At 43.7% G+C, this 17,661-nt stretch overlaps 1 protein-coding gene across 2 annotated transcripts in view; it reads left to right on the top strand.

The window, feature by feature from the left end:
• Positions 1 to 4,475: 4,475 nt before the first annotated feature.
• Dnah3 (dynein axonemal heavy chain 3) overlaps positions 4,476 to 17,661 on the top strand; it is a 169,146-nt gene continuing 155,960 nt past the window's right edge. The window contains exons 1-7 of one of the 2 annotated variants that reach the window (XM_029547398.1): positions 4,476 to 4,505; positions 9,034 to 9,138; positions 9,670 to 9,892; positions 12,857 to 12,938; positions 13,298 to 13,472; positions 14,162 to 14,351; positions 16,182 to 16,377. In XM_029547398.1, the coding sequence (XP_029403258.1) occupies positions 4,476 to 4,505; positions 9,034 to 9,138; positions 9,670 to 9,892; positions 12,857 to 12,938; positions 13,298 to 13,472; positions 14,162 to 14,351; positions 16,182 to 16,377 (1,001 nt within the window). Of the gene's footprint in view, positions 4,506 to 9,033; positions 9,139 to 9,669; positions 9,899 to 12,856; positions 12,939 to 13,297; positions 13,473 to 14,161; positions 14,352 to 16,181; positions 16,378 to 17,661 lie in introns of both variants that reach the window. The other variant, XM_021201455.1, reaches the window with a different exon arrangement.

Here is a 17,661-nt window from a genome sequence, read left to right as displayed (position 1 = left end):
TTCAAATATAGTCAAGTTGACAACCAGGAATAGCCTCTACACTCTCTGAGCCACGCCTTCTTTAACCCACTAAATGGGGAGAAGGGCAATCCCAGGTACTTGTCTGCTACTAATCAGGTCTGTGTTAGTCAGGGCTTTACTGCTGTGAAGAGACACCAGGACCAAGGCAAGTCTTATAAAAAAACAACATTTACTTGAGGCCGGTTACAGGTTCAGAGGTTCAGTCCATTTTCATCAAGGTGAGAGCATGGCAGCATCCAGGCAGGCATGGAGCAGGCAGAGCTGAGAGTTCTACATCTACATCCAAAGGCTGCTAGTGGAAGACTGACTTCCAGGCAACTAGGATGAGGGTCTTAAGCCCACACCCACAGTGACACACTATTCCAACAAGGCCACACCTCCAAATGGTGCCACTCCCTGGTCCAAGAATATACAAACCATCACAAGGTCTCAGGTTCTTTTCACCCAAGGGCCCTGTACCAATTGCATCCTGGAGAGTAACTCTGGGTAAAAAAGAGAAACCACAGGGTTTTACTGAAGACAACAGGAAAGATACCTTTAAAGAACTGAGTACCTATCAGGCATATAATAGGGACTCAAAAATATTACATGGGAGGAGAGGGAAGGGGAGGAAGGTAGCTCAGCGGTTAGGAGCCCTGCTTGCTCTCCCAGAGGACCAAGGTTCCGTACTCAGTATTCACAAAGCAGGATATAACCATATCTGTGACTCCGGTTCCAGGGAATCTGGCGCCCTCTTCTGGCCTCAGTGGGCACTGCATGCATCTGGTGAAAAACATGTACGGACAAAACACAAACACACATTAAGTAAATGAATGAATGAATGAATGAATGAATGAATGAATAAATAAATAAATAAACAAATAAATAAGTGCATAGATAAATAAATCAATAAATGCTTTACAGATACATTCCACGAGGTTGGGGGATGGTGGTAGGTTGTTTTCCTGGCATACCCTTGGGTTGTGTATCTAATCCCCATCACTAGGAGAAATTGATGTTACTTCAGCCAATTTATGTTCCAAGAAATAATTAAGCTCGTAAAAAAATGAGCTTGGAGATGACTGACAGGGATGGTAAGAAGTTTAAGAGATTTCACTCCAACTCCACTGACATCAGAAAGGGGAAATGAAGCACACAGGGAACCACGGAAGTCAAAGGCGTGTCCCTGAAGTTTTTAGTTTCAGGCACTCTTGTCTGGCTTTACACACTTTCGGTAGCTGCAGGGAGCCAGGGATGGGTTTGTTTTCCTTAGACCTTGTTGTGGAAAATTGAGGCTTCTCTGGGATTTCAGCTCAAGGGTGCCACCTAGGGGCAGCTCTTTGATCCTCTAATCCTCCCCGCTGCGTCTTTGTTAGTGGTCAGTACTGTTGTGCTTCTCCTGGAGTGTAACTGCCTCTGCTTCTATTTCTCATGGGGAGGAGAGAGGGGCGGGTCTAGCATCTCTACAGTATCAAGAACTTGACTCTTGAAGAACATTCAAAGGACTGATAAAATAAGCCCATGGGAAGCTTCTCCTAGCCTTTCCACAGCTTCTTACAGTGGACTGAGTATTTTTGCCCCTTCATCCCATGATGTGATGGTACTAGGTGGTGGGGTGGGGACCTTTTTGAGGTCAATAGTCAAGGAGATGAAGCAAGCCCTTATGAATAAGATCAATGTCTTATAAGGGGAAGAGAGGAGAGGAGAAGAAACGGGAGGAGAGGAGAGAGAACTTTACCTCTTTCTACTAGGGTACTAGGAAAGAACACAACAGAAAGCTAGCAGTCTAGACTCCCTGCTGGAACTTCACCATGCTGACACCTAGACTTCAGACTTCCAGCCTTTTGAATAAGAAATGTTTCATGTTGTTGGTTTTCTTTTTTAATAAGTCATCAGCCTGTGGCACTTTCTTATACTAGCCCCAGTGGGCCTAACATACTTGTTCTAGTTAAGCAATTTTTTCACCCCTCTGAGATCTATCCTGAGAGAAATTTGGTGGTGGTGGTGGGGTCTTCAGCAACGCATTCACCTTAACTGTTAATAGCCAGAGCAGGAACATGACCTAAATCCAGCTGACCTCTCCTCTCAAGTGGTGGGCACAAACACCCGCAGATCACACCCATCAGTCACCAGAAGGTCTGGTTCTAATGTCTTTGAACACAGATAGTTTTAAAAGCACATTACAATATTTCAGACAAGAGTCTGACTTCTTACCCAGGAGCCCATGGGCTCATTAGCCCCATGCTTCTCTCTACCCTTCACGCACATGGATGCAAGTCTGTGCAGCTCACTGATACAAAGGGCTGATCCCGTACATGTCACGTATGTGCTGAGCAGCAAAGCCAGACTTTGTATGTGCTAGGCAAGTGTTCTACTACATGCGAGCCACATCCCAGACCCAATGTATACTTTATGGTAAGAAATAGTAGCATATCACAGTCATCTATTGGATAGAACACAGGGACCCCATGGAGGAGCTAGAGAAAGTACCCAAGGAGCTGAAGGGGTCTGCTACCCTATAGGTGGAACAACAATATGAACTAACCAGTACCCCCAAAGCTCATGTCTCTAGCTGCATATGTAGCAGAAGATGGCCTAGTTGGCCATCATTGGGAAGAGAGAGAGACCCCCAGGTCTTGCAAACTTTATGTGTCCCAGTATAGGGGAACACCAGGGCCAAGAAGTGGGAGTGGGTGGGTAGGGGAGCAGGGCGGAGGGAGGGTATAGGGAACTTTCAGGATAGCATTGAAATGTAAATAAAGAAAATATCTAATAAAAATATAATTAAAAAAAAAAGAAATAGTAGCATAAGGAATGAGGAAGGTCAGGTTACTTTGAAGTATAGAGAGCAGAGCCTTGAGCATAAAGTGGAAAAATCCTGATTGCTTGGTGTTTTTTAAAGGGACTGAAAACGTTTATGCCTTGGGCAGTTGCTCTGTGGAAAGAACAGTAAAGAAAAGTTTCATGTTGTATCCACTCTGATAAAGAAAAGCCAGGGCCGGAAAACTATGCATCTGTTTTGCTTTCCTCGAGCATGGAATTAAAGGAACAGTAGATGGAGAGACAGGCGTACACCACAGCATCCTGAAGGAGTTTGACAAGTCTAACTTGGTTTTGAGAGAATTTTGAAAGCAGCCATGTAATAAGCGCTTTGGATGCTGGTGCAATGGTGAATCTTGGGTAGGTGTGTGTAAGGGTATAAGTGCTTGTGTGCCTGTGACTATTGGTACTAGCCACAACATTCATAAAGAGCCTATTGCATTGGATGGCAAAATTGTCCCAACCTGACCAGGACAGAGGACGTTCTCAAGATGCAAGACTATATTGGCAAAAATGGGGGAAATTCTCTTAAAACCAAGTCTACCCATCATGCACTGGGTTGGTCTCCAGGATGGCATAAACTGAGCATGGTGGTTCGTTCATACTTGTAATTCCCGCACTGAGGAGGTGGAAGCAAATGATCAGAAGTTCAAACTTATCGTCAGGCCCTGTCTCAAAATGTGTGTGTGTGTGTGTGTGTGTGTGTGTGTGTGTGTGTGTGTGTGTGTGTAAGTCCTAGGCAAATTTGGATGAATTTAAAGTGTGAAAACTGTTTTAGATGTATTATCTTATTATGGGATAGGTACTCTCAATATTACCCCCTCAAAAAAAAAAAAAGGAGGTACACATTCACCTGAAGAGATAAAGGGATCTGCACACGTTTCCCATCAGCTAATGGCTAGACTGCTCCAACTCTAGACCTGCAAGGACTCAGCACCAGCCTGGGTGCCTGTAGATCCCTCCTAGGTCATGATCTCTTATTGCTATGTTCCTGGGCCCTTACTAAGCACCCCCAACTCCCTGCTGTCACTAATACTTCCTGCTGCTCAGCTCAGCCTCCTACAAAGGAGCCAGCAGGTCAAGCCCAGTCTTGTGTTTAAGCACAGAAGAGGCCCCTCCTCTTAGCAACAGACGCTAAAACCTGGTTACTTGCCACTGGGCCTGGGTGCAAGCTCTATTACTCTTAGAACTGATGAGGGAAGAGGGAGAGGATTCTGGACTCCCAGGGGTGTTATTTGGGACATCAAATCCTCTTTTCATATTAATATGTAGCTGTGCTTCGATTTTTGTCCTTTGCAGAGACTTCAGTGTGTTCTGGGAAGTTCCAAGAAATCTACTGAGAGGAAAAAGAAGAAGAAAGACAGCAAGGAGTGGGGGCTAGAGGAGGACTTGCTGCAGAAGGTCCCGCTATCTCTTTACTCTCTTTTCCGTCTCTCCCTTTCTGCCAGGGAACTCTCTGAGATACCAGAGTCTATGACCTCAGAAAGGCAGCTCTGTATCAGAACTTCCAGAGTGCCTGAACGTTCCGCTGCTCAAGTCCCCGTTCTGGCCTAAGGAACCACAGCTTTCAAAGCAGCTGTATGGAAGAGACTGATCCTCAGAGAAACTGAGAACCCTGTATTCTCTCTTCAATTGGTACACTTAGAACAGGCATCATGAGCGACACCGATTGCTCAGCGCAGAAGGTGGGTGTGAAGTTTAAGGCATGTTTCTCTGTACTTGTGTCTTCAACATGTAGGGAAATGAGTGTGTGGGAGGAAGGACATTTCACACAGAGAGAATGCTGTGTTAGATTCCTTTGACTTAGAAAATACGCTAATTGCATTTTAAAATTTTACTATGAACGTTTAGAAGTAGAATCTATTGTCCCTTTCCCTTCCAGTGCCCTTAGACTCTGTGCTCCAGGAGGTGGGTCCCATCTTTGGCTGCACATTAGAGTATTCTGGGGAATAGTCTTGGGCTGGGAAGGTGATGGCTCAGTGGATAAGAACGTTTGCCACACAAGCCGAGGTCTTGAATTCATACCCCAGCACCTATGTTAAAATGGGCGTGGAAGCATATAGCTGTAACTGCAGCACTGGGGGTTAGTGGTAGTAAGGCGTGAGGGTAAGAGACAGGGGAGTCCCTGAGGCTTGCTGGCCACTGTCTTAGTTCCAGGTTCAGTGATAAACCCAGTCTCAAGGAGTAAGATGGACTGTGATCAAGTAGGTCACCTGACCACTGCACAGGCATGCACACCTGCACAGACATTATAAGTTTTAAAAATAATTTTTAAATGAAAAAGCTTAGTATCCCATAGGCTCAGAGGTTCACTCTTGTAATCTTACAGCTTTGGGGATGAGGCAGGTTAGACTATATACACCCTCAAAGACTCTGATCCAGATTTGGAGCATGGTGGTAGAGAGCCAAGAGTTCTATTTTTAACTCAGGAAGGAATGATTCTAGTGCAGCAGGTCTGTGAAAGCCATCATGTGCACTCAGAAATAAACCATCTACACTGGGTTATGACAGTAGACTGGGCACTTGGGAAGCCAAGCAGATGAGACTAGCCAGAGGTGCTTAGTAGATTCTACCTTTAAAACAAACTGCCCTGAAGTCATACTTCTACCCAATCCAGATGCAAGAATATTGGGCGGAAAAAAAAAAAAAAAAGCCCAAGATACCAAGATCCACTCACTGGGTTGTCACTTCAAGAACCCAGAGGAGCATTTAAAATAGACACTTTGTAAATTAGATCTGTTCATGTATCCAAGCCTGTGCTCTGAAATGAAAACTTCCTAAAACTTTCCAAAGGAGACACTTAAGACATTCATGTTGTTAGCACACCATTTTGAGTAGTGAGTAAGCTGTTATAAGACTCTCCATCTACGCCCACCAGAAATTCTCCTTCAGAAAATTCTTATCCAGAATTAGTCAAGACAACTCCCTACTGTGTTGTGGAATCGATTCTTTCCTGCCTGCCCTGTGTTCCTGTCTCACAGGCTTCTCTGTCTAGTCTGTGGCCAACATCTAGTTTAAGGATGGACACAGAGGTCCTCACACTCGCCCAGCATCTAGCTTAAGGATGGACGCAGAGTTCCTCACGTTCTGCAACCTGCTCACTGTTTGTTTTTTCCATTAGCAGGAGAAGGGCTTCTCTGTCTGCTTGTGAGCTATGGTGTCTCTTTTCTCTGTCTTGAGCTTTCTGTGTCAACTGCATTCGTGTGTATCACTAGACTGACCCCTTCTCAGGCTGAGAAGGTAGAAGTATAATTCAGTGTGCCCCACACCTCAAAGAATCTACAGGTTCTGATAACCAAGAAGTCCAAGTTAGTTACAGGGTTCCCGCTGATGCCGTGAGTTCCTACCGATGCCATGAGATGCTTTCTCCTTCTGATGACTTTGCTGGCTTCTATTTTGCTTTATTTTAAGGCACATGTTCCTCATGACGGGCAGAGATGACTGTTGGGAACTCTGGGCATAAGCTGCCTCTCGGTCAATGACCCTAATAACAGAGGGTGTGCCTTTCTCTGTAGCTCTAGCAAAAAGTATGAGGGCATTCTCTGCTCGAAAGCTTGATTCACATGCCATCATCCAGCTGATCACCGTAGATAGGAACATGGAGCCTTCTGATTGGTCACACACCCAGAGCCAGAGGCTAGGATCAGCCACATGGTGCCGCATAGATTGAAATTGGGGTAGAGCAGATTTTCCCACCAGGACTATACTCTGCTTTCTTCTGGTGGGAGGATTAACTTCCCAGGTGCTCTCGGCACTGAACTTCGGTTTGCCCCATGGTGAGCAGAAACACAACCACCAAGCCCCCTTCCAGATAACATTAAGATCCTCTCTGACTCCACAAGGTCAGGGCTTCTGGGGGCTTAATTGCTCATCCCCGCTCTTGTTGTAACTTACTCAAGATGTTCTGCTCTGGTGCTGTTTGTTGCTCTTTTAATGAAGTTTTTATTTAAAACAGATTTTAAAATCTAAGCCAAAGGAGAGTTTTCCACTGACCACAAATTCTTCTTGCATGCAAAGACACAATGCAGACAGCCCTAACCTATTTATCGATACATATTTACATCTGAGACCTTGAAAGAAACAATTAATATCTTCATATTCCTGGAAGCACCCTTGCCAGACTCCTGTTTGATGGTATTGTACCTGAGGTGGATGATCATTTCTAGTTGGTTTGGGGATTTTTTTTCCTGTTTTGTTCCCCTCATTGATGCAGAGGTGGTGTAGATTTCAGTCATAGAAGAGAGAATTCTTGGAGATGACCAGTTAACTCTTGGGTCCCTGAGCTTGAGGTAAAGGACAAAGAGGCAGTCAGTGATAGACGAGTATATTAAAGCAGAGTACGATGGTTCATGGCTGGAACCCCAATACTTCAGAAGCTGAGAGAAGGATTTTGAGTTTGAGGCCAGCCTGGGTTATAAACCCTATCTCAAAAAAAGCAGTCATTCAACAATAAAAATAAGTCAGTATGCCAAGTTCTATAAGATGAAAATATCAAGATCATTGGTTCTCAAGAGCATCAGGTTTGGGGTGGGGACCAAGCAGTTCTGAATAAATACCCATTGGCCAACCATTAATGAATAGCAGCCTTTGGAGAAACACTGTGAGATCCATTTCATGTTTTGAAAGATCTGAAGCTTAAAATACATCTGTGATCATGGCTTTGCATGTTCTCAGCTAAGTTTGGGTCCCATGACACTCCTAGAGTAATTTGCCAACTGAGGGGTTCTTGCCATTGCTGACACTTCTGGGGAGCGGAATGATGCACATCTAAAAACTGCTGCCCTAGGGGACAAGTCTGCCTCTTGTGTGTCTGGGATGTGATACCCATCATTCTGTGTCTTGGTTTGATCAGCTAGAATGGGTTACCAAAAAACAAACAAACAAACAAACAAAAAACTCTTTAAGGTTGTGCATGCTTTCATACAATCATTTGGAATTTGGGTAGATAATGTTGCTTATTTAATGATATAGGAGCTCCTGGTGGAGGTTAGGGGTTATCAGTGAGGGGTTAGTTAGGCTGAGTGATTCATGGCTAACAGGGAATCCCATGTCCTCCTTCCACCTGAGCCTGTATCGGCATCTTGCATGGCATAATGTGCAGACCCAAGTAAATAAATCTCTAACACAGCATGTCATCCTACACCAGAGCTAGTTCAAAGTCATGTTCGAGAGCTAAAGTCAGAACCAACATTAGCCTTTAAAAATCCTTCAAATTATCCTGAAAGTGAAGAACAGCACAATTTCTCCATCAACACAGCAGTTTCTCCCCCAGTGATGGGATGACGTGACACGTCTCTATCATGCCTCAGATGAAGGACCTGTCTTGCATAATGGGGCTGAGCCTTCAGATAAAAACCGCATGCAATGCTGTTCAACATACAACCGCTTTCAGCTCTGTTCAGGAGAGGCACATGGGGACTGAGAGCGTCTGTGGGAGATAAAGATCACGCCCATCTGAGGTTCACACCAGAGTACTGAAAGGTCCTACACTCATGCTTCTTAAAGGAATCACAGAGAGTTGATTACATGCTTGTTAAACATAGAGGATACCAAACCATTGCCTGAGTATGTTTTTAATCAAAACTTTGTATATGTGAAATGCAAGCGTCAACTTTTCAAAGCTATCCACTTTGGGGGCGTCACATGATGGCTCAGCATGTAAAGGAGCTTGTCCTGCAAGCCTGATGGCACGGATTCAATCCCGCAATCCTATATAAAGGTGGAAAGAGAGAGCCAATTCCATAAAATTGCCCACAGATTTACAACACAGAACACATCATAGCACATACCTGCATAATCAAATCATGCACGCTCAAGAATGCATGAACACATGTGCATGCACATACACACATACTTAAACATACCATGTACACACTCAACAGTACTATTACTAATGCTAATAGATGAATAAAAATTAAAAGAAGTTCACTCTTAATCCTACCCAGGCTTGGGTAATAGGCACATTCAAAATTTGGGGTTCCCTGTGGGGAAGGAAAATAAACAGATTGCCCAAAGAAGAAAAGTCAAAGAGGAGGTGTTGGAGAAGAGACAGGTTGATGATTTAAAAATGGAAATAGTCATGAATGGTGGATGGAGGGGCTTGAGCAGTACCATGTGCATAAAATGACAGGGAACATCTGCAGTTCTCACCCTCTCCAGAGCCCAGAAACCTGTCCTAATTCCTGAAGAGTGACTTTGTTCCCATCCCCACAGCTTGACAAGAGTGACTCCGTACATCACATGAGCCACTCCCAGGCACGGCCAGAGCTGCCGCCTCTGCCTGTGTCCGCCAATGAGGAGCCATCTGAACTCTATAAGGTTAGTGCCCACAGCTGCCAGCTCTTTTGCTGAAGGAAGAGATCTGAGGAATGCACCTCGCCTGTAGAGGGATTCATCGGGTTCTAGTAGATGCAAATAGTCTTGGCAAGTGGGATCCGTAGCTCTCACCATTTTGCCACCAGAAGACACTACAGCTATATGTGATAAAGAGGTTTGTGCTTGCATGAAGGTGTGCTTGCATCTGGCCTTGCCCTTTACCCACTGTTAGAGAAACTCTATTTCAGCAACTTCACTTGTAAAATGAGAGTAGTTACATGCCTTTTTTCACCATGTTTGTGAAGAATAAAGCACATTGTTGCCTAACTCTTGGGTATCGAATACTAGCTGTTTTCCTTGGCTTCAGATATCTTCCACTGGGCAGAGAAGTATCCATGCACAAAGTATTTCCCCAGAGAGAGTGGAAGGTAGAAACACGGCATATGGCATGTGAAGCTTGGTCTCGGTGGGAGCAGAGCCCAGGCTCACAGAGATGTCTCTGACTACGTCTCCTTTACATTGTTTCCCTCACAGACTGTCATGTCACACAGCTTCTACCCCCCACTGATGCAACGCACATCCTGGACCCTGGCTGTGCCCTTCAAAGAACAGGACCACCACCGTGGACCCAGTGACTCTATTGGCAATAACTATTCCTTGACAGCTCGAGACATGAAGCTGAAAGACCTGTTGAAGGTCTACCAACCAGTCACCTTCAGTGTCCCTAGGGACAAGACCAGTCAAGGACTGCCATTAGGTACTTGTGACAATATGCCATATTTTGTGCAGAAGGGAGCTTTGAAGTGGAACTTTTACTCCTGGGTTTTGATTCTGGTTCTGCCCCCTTGGTTGAACCTAAACTTGAATAGTTTCATAGAGACTCACTTTCCTTACCTATGAAATGGAAATTACTATAATGGTTAAAGTTTGTACATCATTTGGAAACACCAGCACTGCTTAATGTACTTAAACTACATTACAGATAGCTACATCACAGATTACCCCAAAATGACACGACTTAAAGCAAACCCTGGTCATCATCGCTCTGTTTCTACAGATCAGATCTCTGTATGTGGTTTAATTGCGTAGTTCAAGCTCAAGATCTCTCACAATCATGTAACCAAGGTGTCAACCAAGACTGTAGTCACCTAAATACACAGGAAACAACGTCTGGGCAACCCACAACACCTAGAAACTTGGGTTTCAAGTTCTAATTGCTAATATTATAATTCTTGTTTAAGTCTGAGTCACAAATTCAGTATGTCAAGAGGGTTCATCCTGTTTTAGAAATCAATGTATCTTTTTTTAATTAAAATTTTTTGTACATTTTTATCATTTGCCCTCCCCCAATGCCTCCCAGATCCTCTCTACCTCCCTACTTACCCAACTCTTTATGTTCTCTTTCTCTCAAAAAAAAATCAAAACAAAGGGAAAAAACAAGACAAAAATAACACAACAAAGCACAGGCATGTGTGTGTGTGCACAACAACAGTGAAACAAAAATAAAACAACAAAACCCACAGAGTTCGCTTTGTGTTGGTCAGCTACTCCTGGGCATGGAGCCTGCCCTAGCATGTGGTTTATGTACCCAATAACAATCCATTTCAGAAAACTGATCTTCCCTTTCCCAACAAAAAACCAATTGCAAGCTTTCCCTCTTGGTTCGAGTCAGACCTTGTGTTCCCTTGGCTTTATTAGTGCTGGGATTTTTTTTTTCTGGTTTGAACCTGTGCAGGTCTCGTGTATGCTGTCACAGTCCCCATGAGTTCATATGTGCATTAGTCCTGAGGTGTCTGGAAGATGCTATTTCTCTGTGCGTCAGCCATCACTTCTAGCTCTTAAAATCTTCCAGCCCCTTCTGTCACCTAGATCCCTGATCTTGAGGATAGGGGTCTGACTAAAACAACCCGTTCAGAACTGAGTGTTCTAAAGGCTCTCACTCTCTGCACATTGTCTAGGTGTGAGTATCTCAGTTAATTACCATGTAGTGCAAGAAGCGTCTCTGATGAGGCTTGAGAAAGGCACTCATCTATAGGCATAGCAATGTGTCATTAGATATTTTACTGCCATGTTCCTTTAGTAGAATAATAGTAGCAGGTTTCCCCTTTAGGGCCCATGACCTAGCTAGTCTTGGGTTCTTGGCCACCTTAGCAGTATTAGGTAATGGGTTTCATCTCATGGACTTGACCTTAAATCCATCCTTTTAAAAAGTGGTTGGTTATTGCTGTAACATTTGTGCTATAGTTACACCACTATGTCTTGTAGGCAAGTTTCTGTTCTATGTTACAAGGTTTATAGCTAGATGATATTGACTACTGATTTTCTCCTTCAAGCATGCAGAGTGATTTGTAGCATCATGGACACTACTCAGGTTGGGCTAAGTTCCTAATTGGGCACCAGCTTTATTTCTCCATGTTTGATGACATAAGTAAGTGGTGTCCTCAGCAATGGGATTTTACTCTCAGGTGGTGGAGAATGACCAGTAGTCTTGACAATAGCCTACAATGTTTGCAGAGGTCTATAGGATACCTTTGGTTCAAAACTCAACAAGATAAAATCCATTTCCAACACCAGAGGTTATACTTGTATGTCTAGTTGAGGCTTTGCATCCCCTATTATACAGTGACTCCTTTTAAATTTCTTTCACAGATATCCTGGGAAGCTTCTGCAGTAAGGGATTTCCATATGGCTTTTCAAATGTCCTTTAGTGTTGTCCCTCCCCACATTCCCTCCTTTACTCTGCCTTCCTACCCCCTCCCTAATTTGATCCTTCTAATCCAGTTTCCCCATCATCTCTTTATAGTTCTATTTCCCCTTCCCTGGGAGAGCCCCTCCTCCCTCCTGTGCCCTTACTAGCTATCTAACCTCTACAGTTATTTGGATGGAAGTCCAGGTATTGAAACTTGAAAGCTAATGAACACATATATAAAAGCTAATGAAGCATGCAACATGTGTCTGTGTGTGGGTTACCTCACTCAGGATAATTGTTTTTTGGCTCTATCCAGAAATTGTTCTATTCTCAGAGTAACTTTTTATGCTAAAAGAAATCAACGGATCCCTTGAGTTCTCACTTTAAAAGGAGGGCATCTAATCCCCAAGTCTCTCAAAGTGTCGCTTTAGTTACAAATGTGTCTTTAACATTTCTATGCTATGTTTCATTTTCTCAGGCTAAGTATCTTTAGCAAGTAATGGTCTCTAGCTAAAATTTATTAAAATTGTTTTTGTATCAAATATTAAATTTACCTGTAGTTACCTTCTTTTTGTTGCAAATGGCTTTTGTTTATTTGCAGCTATTATATTCTTGTTAGAGATGATACAGTTTTTAAAAATTTGTGTCATAAAATTTTCTTTAAAAAAAAATAAATCCACTGAGTACAAAAGCCCGAGTCTACTTTACAACAAGTACTAAATAATATGATTGCTGCTTAGAAAATAGAACATAGAATGTTAGGCGATGAATTGAGGAGGATAGTGTTAGTAATTTTTAAATGTATGGAAGAATGGAAGGCACACTCATCTTCATCTTAGAACTGGGAAGCTGAGACCAGGAGTAATCAGGTGGCCTCTTCAGAGCCACACAGGTAACCAGAAGCCACTTTTTCTTCCTCATCACTCCCTTTACTGTTCTCCAAGACCATCCATCCCCAAGGGCCACATCCCTGCAGACGGAGAATGACTCAAGGCTGTCCACCCTGATATCTTTCTTTCTCCACTCTCACAGCACACACAGCATCTAAACCCTCAACAGAGCCCTCCAAGAAAAAAATGAAGTTCAACCTCAAAGCCAAGGATGATGCTATCAGGTAAGGTGTCACTGTGGGTGCTATAGAATAGAGGAGATTGGATGGAAGCAAGGTGCTCTATGGTCTCATTCAAGCCATAGTCGGCTTCTTGGCTTCAAAACATGGTCAACACTCAGTACATTTCCTCCACCATTTTTTAAGGCTCTTTATAAAAGTAGGTTAATGGACTGAGTAAAGCCAGTGTTCACAGCATGCGAAGTGTTACATTTCTGGGTCATCTGACATGTATACATCAGATGTCACTAGATGGCATAAAGGAGGGGGGCTTCCCTTGCAATCCTCAGGTTGGAAAAATAGAGCCGGCAAAATGTAGTTGCCTCTGTGAGAGCCCTAAGAGATGAGCTGTAACACCTTTTCAGGATGCCGTTTGTCTGCAAATACTCATCCTCCTTGAGCATAAAGAACACCGTCCACTCCTGTGTGACCCGCCCAGAGAGCAGACCCATGAGTCCAGAACAACAGATGGATGTGATGTTGCAACAGGAGATGGAAATAGAAAGTAAAGAACAGAAGCCATCTGAGTCAGACCTGGAGGTACTTTCCTACTGTGCCCCTCCCTCAACTTGGCAAATAGTATCTCAGCATCTGAGTGATTCTAAAGAGCGAATGATAGTCACCTGGGGAATGTTCGAAGAATACTGAAGTCCAAACTTCACCACAGAGACTGAGTGAGGATTCAGATGTGGGTATCTTTGTTTTCTCTACTTGGGGGTGGGGGTGGGGTCACACGGAGGTGCAGATCTTAGAAACTGGAGCTTTCGAGTACTTAGTTCACCACGTGGCAGCCCATGGTGGGTGGCTGAATTTTCAATACACAAAGAAGGGCACTCAGTTACATCTGAATTTCAGATAAACAGTGAAGAAGATCTTTTGTGTGAGTGAGCCCATTGTGTTCTGTTTTTTTTTTTTTCTTTCTGACGACCTTATCAGTCATAAGCAGGATGCAGCCTGTGAATGGATGCATTTTGAAAACGAGAGGAATCTCTATACGAGCTCCATCTCCTATAAGGAAAACTAAGATACTCAGAGCTGAGCTTTTCCTTTAGTGAGAAGATCCTGCCCATGGCCTTGTCACATGCGATGTGTGTGAAGTGACCTGCAAAAGAGGTGCATGGCTGCTGTGTGAATGGCCCATTGGCTGCTTGATGGTGGATTGGCTGGTGGGTGGAATAGGTAGGCACCGCCATTTGGTCATTACCTTTTTCTTTCTTCATTTCTGGAAGAGATATTACTACTATTTGACCAATGGTATCCGAAAAGACATGATTGCCCCAGAGAACGAGGAGGTGATGGTGCGAATTTACAAACTGATTCCTAAGACGCTACTGACAACTCCAGCCCTTGAACCCCTTCAAGTCTCACTTAGGTCTGAGAAGGAAAGTGACTATTACTATAGCCTCATGAAAAGCATTGGTAAGTCTGGGCTTCAGTGGGCAAGAAGCTCCTACACAAAGGGCACTGCCTTTCTTCTGTGTGTCTCTGCTTTGTTGTTGCTGCTATGAAGTAGCTGGAAAAATCAGTCCAAAGGAGGAATTGTTCAGCTACCTCTATTGCATTTAGGTTGTGATGGAGCAGAGTATCACCCAGCAGGGGCACGTGGTGCCACTGAGCTGCTCACTCAGGGAACAGAGAGAAGAGAGAGAACATGTGTGTGCCAATAGGCTTCTACCTTTAGATTTGTTCTATCCAGGCTTCCATCCTATTAGAAGGTCTCTATCTGGAACCAAGACAGGTCTTCCCTTCTCAGTTAACGGCTCACATGCCAATCATCTCTGGCAGCATCCCCACAGACACAACCAGGAGCATGCCTTACTAGTCTCTCAGGCACTGTTCAGTCCAATCAAACTGAAAATCAACATGAACCATCACACCACCAATTTATCCATCACCACCCTGATTTCACTGAACTCACCCCAGAATACCATGTAACCTTTGATGCAAGTGTTTCCCCATCCCAGGCACCCTCACTAAGGTTTACTTTCGAACTAACCATCTTCAAACAGGCATGCTCATGGCCTGACAATCTTGGTACAAAGCAGGTTCTGATTTAGTAGCTGTGCATCTGGGGTAAAGCCCAAGATTCATGACTGATAAGCTGCAGGTGACATGGATGTAACAGACACAGACATCACACTGTGGGTACCCAACCTTCAAAATGTAGCTCAAGACCTGCCCGTTCTCCTCAGGGGTTTTCTCTCTTCTCCTCTGTTGTCCCTTCATCCTCTGCAGTCTAGCACCTCTACTTTCACCTCGTCCTACTTTACAAGTCCTCCTGGGTCTTTGTTTCTGTGCTGTGGTCCTTTCAGATCTGTAGCTTTGGGTTCCTTCTCTGACCATTAGCTTTTGGGTAGTGATGGGCACACCACTGCTCCTTGCTCCCTTCTCTCCTGAACCCAGTGTCTTGGACAGACCATAGATCACACTGGGAAGCATTTAAGGACAGAGGGTATGAGCGAGAAAGGGGAAGGGTGACCCTGTTATTTTTCTGCCTTTTTATTGCACGTCTACCAGAACATCTAGCTATGTCTGTTTTCCCATCTAAGGAGGTCAGTGTAGTGGCTATCTGTTATCACACAGAAACCATTTCCAAGAAGAAACATGGAAGGTCGTTTGCTTCTAGCTCCAACTTGCTTCTCAGGCTATACACCTTCAGCCTCGCCACATTGTACCTGACATATCTGCCACAGCCTAGCTCACAGCTCCTTGAGCAGACCGTCTGACACTTTATGTCCATATGAGACATCCCCTTGTTCCCAGTGTTCTTCCTCTAATAAACTCATGTTCATTCTTCAGGGTGCAGCATAATTGTCACCCGACAAAAATTTCACCAATTTTCCTTTTCTAACAAAACACATTTGATGTCTAAATTTCCACTTCTAAGTATCTGGTGCTGCTTACTCTATTAATGTATATGTTTGTGTGATTCTCATGGTGAGAGAAGCCAATTAATCACTTATGGAGTACAGCAAATGCTAATGCACTGTCAAAAATAAAAGGATCCAAACTCTCTACACTGGGAAGTCACACTTCTTCCAGTGATGTATCTTCAGAAAATAACATATACCAACAGAATGTACTGCCCCAATTAATTCACATCTAACGGCTTACCCCTGACCCAGCCAATGAGGAGGCATTTCAGGGTGTAAATGGCCAGAGACCAATTTCCATTTGGAGTATATGAAACTAGGAGCTCAGGATGTTTAAAGACCCTGCCTAATAGGGGATCCTTTCTCTTCATTCTAGTTGACTACATTCTCATGGACCCAATGGAAAAGAAAAGGCTGTTCATCAAGAGCATCCCTCGATTGTTTCCTCACAGAGTGATCCGGGCCCCTGTGCCCTGGCACAACATCTACCAGAGTGCCAAGAAGTGGAACGAGGAGCATTTGCACACAGTGAATCCCATGATGTACAAACTCAAAGAACTGTGGTTTGCAGAGTAAGGAATTGGCTCCTGGCATTTTGGTCTCCTTTCTTTATTGTTCAGCACATAAGTGAACCTCTTCAATATGGTGCAGTGTGAGAAGCTCTTGTTTGGCAGTAGAGTGGGCCCAACCGAGATCCCTAGACAGAATGTGTGAGTTGTGAACATGAGCCTACCTACAGGTATAAGAAGTCCTCCTTTGTATTCCCCAAATACATCCCCCCCCATCTGTAAGCCCTGGAGTATGGTGGGTAATAACTCACACTTTGAGTCATTCCGTTCGTGTCCAGATCTTATCTCTGCTTTGCAGGTAGATGGGCATGCTGCTTCTCACCTTTGGGCCTTGCCTTCTAGGTCTCTACATTTGAAACAAGAAGATGTTTTTGCTTTCTAGGGATATTAAGAGAAATAGGTAACTCGGTACATGCAAAGTACTTTGTACCTGATAAAACTTCAGTATCCAAGAGGAATTAATTCATTGTTAACGTGCATTGTGGCACTTGTCACCCTAAATTACAATTCTACACTTACTTATCTCCCTCTCCTTTTGAGATGTTTAAAGGCTTGGGTCTGTTTTTCTCTGTGGAGTTCAGTTGGCAAGTCATAGTCTCTCAGTTGTATTCATCAATAATTATGTCCACTCTAGGAATTATAGGAATCAAGGTGAGATGGAGAGGAGACCCATTTTTCTCTCAAATTTCCAAACCTGAGACACACAGCTGACTCTTGTTATATAAAGAGATTATTTCTAGGAACCCATATACTATAGTTGATGATCTCTCAAGCCTCTTATATAAAATACTTTAGTACCTCCACAGTCGCATACTTTCCATATACTAAAATCATTTCCAGAGCAATCATCCTGTCTAGGACAATGGAAGTACTATGTTGCAGGGATTTTTTAGGAAATAATTTCAAGAATAGAATCTGTATCTGTTCAGTACAAAGCATTTTTTTTTTCAGAATAATTTTAAACACACTAAAGGCTGAATCCATGCGTGCAGTACCCACAGATATGAAGGAGCAACTGTAAAACTCACTGTGTTACTTTTCTGTTGCTGTGATAGAGGTCACGATTATAAGTAACATAGGGAGGAAAGGGTTTCTGTTGGCTTGTGGTTCCGTAAGGATAGAGTTTCTTATGGCAGCGAAGACATGGCAACAGTCAAGGAAAGCACGTGATCATGCTCCATCCACACATGGAAAACAGAGGGAAGAGGAAGTGGGCTGGAACTAGAAACCCTTAAAACCTGTCCACTGTGATTGTCTTAGTCAGGCTTCTTACTATTGACATGAAAC

Source organism: Mus pahari, chromosome 1 (genome assembly GCF_900095145.1).
Source record: "Mus pahari chromosome 1, PAHARI_EIJ_v1.1, whole genome shotgun sequence".
Classification (NCBI taxonomy): domain Eukaryota; kingdom Metazoa; phylum Chordata; class Mammalia; order Rodentia; family Muridae; genus Mus; species Mus pahari.
Note: the sequence above shows the minus strand (reverse complement) of the source record. Positions and strands in the feature narration are given on the sequence as shown.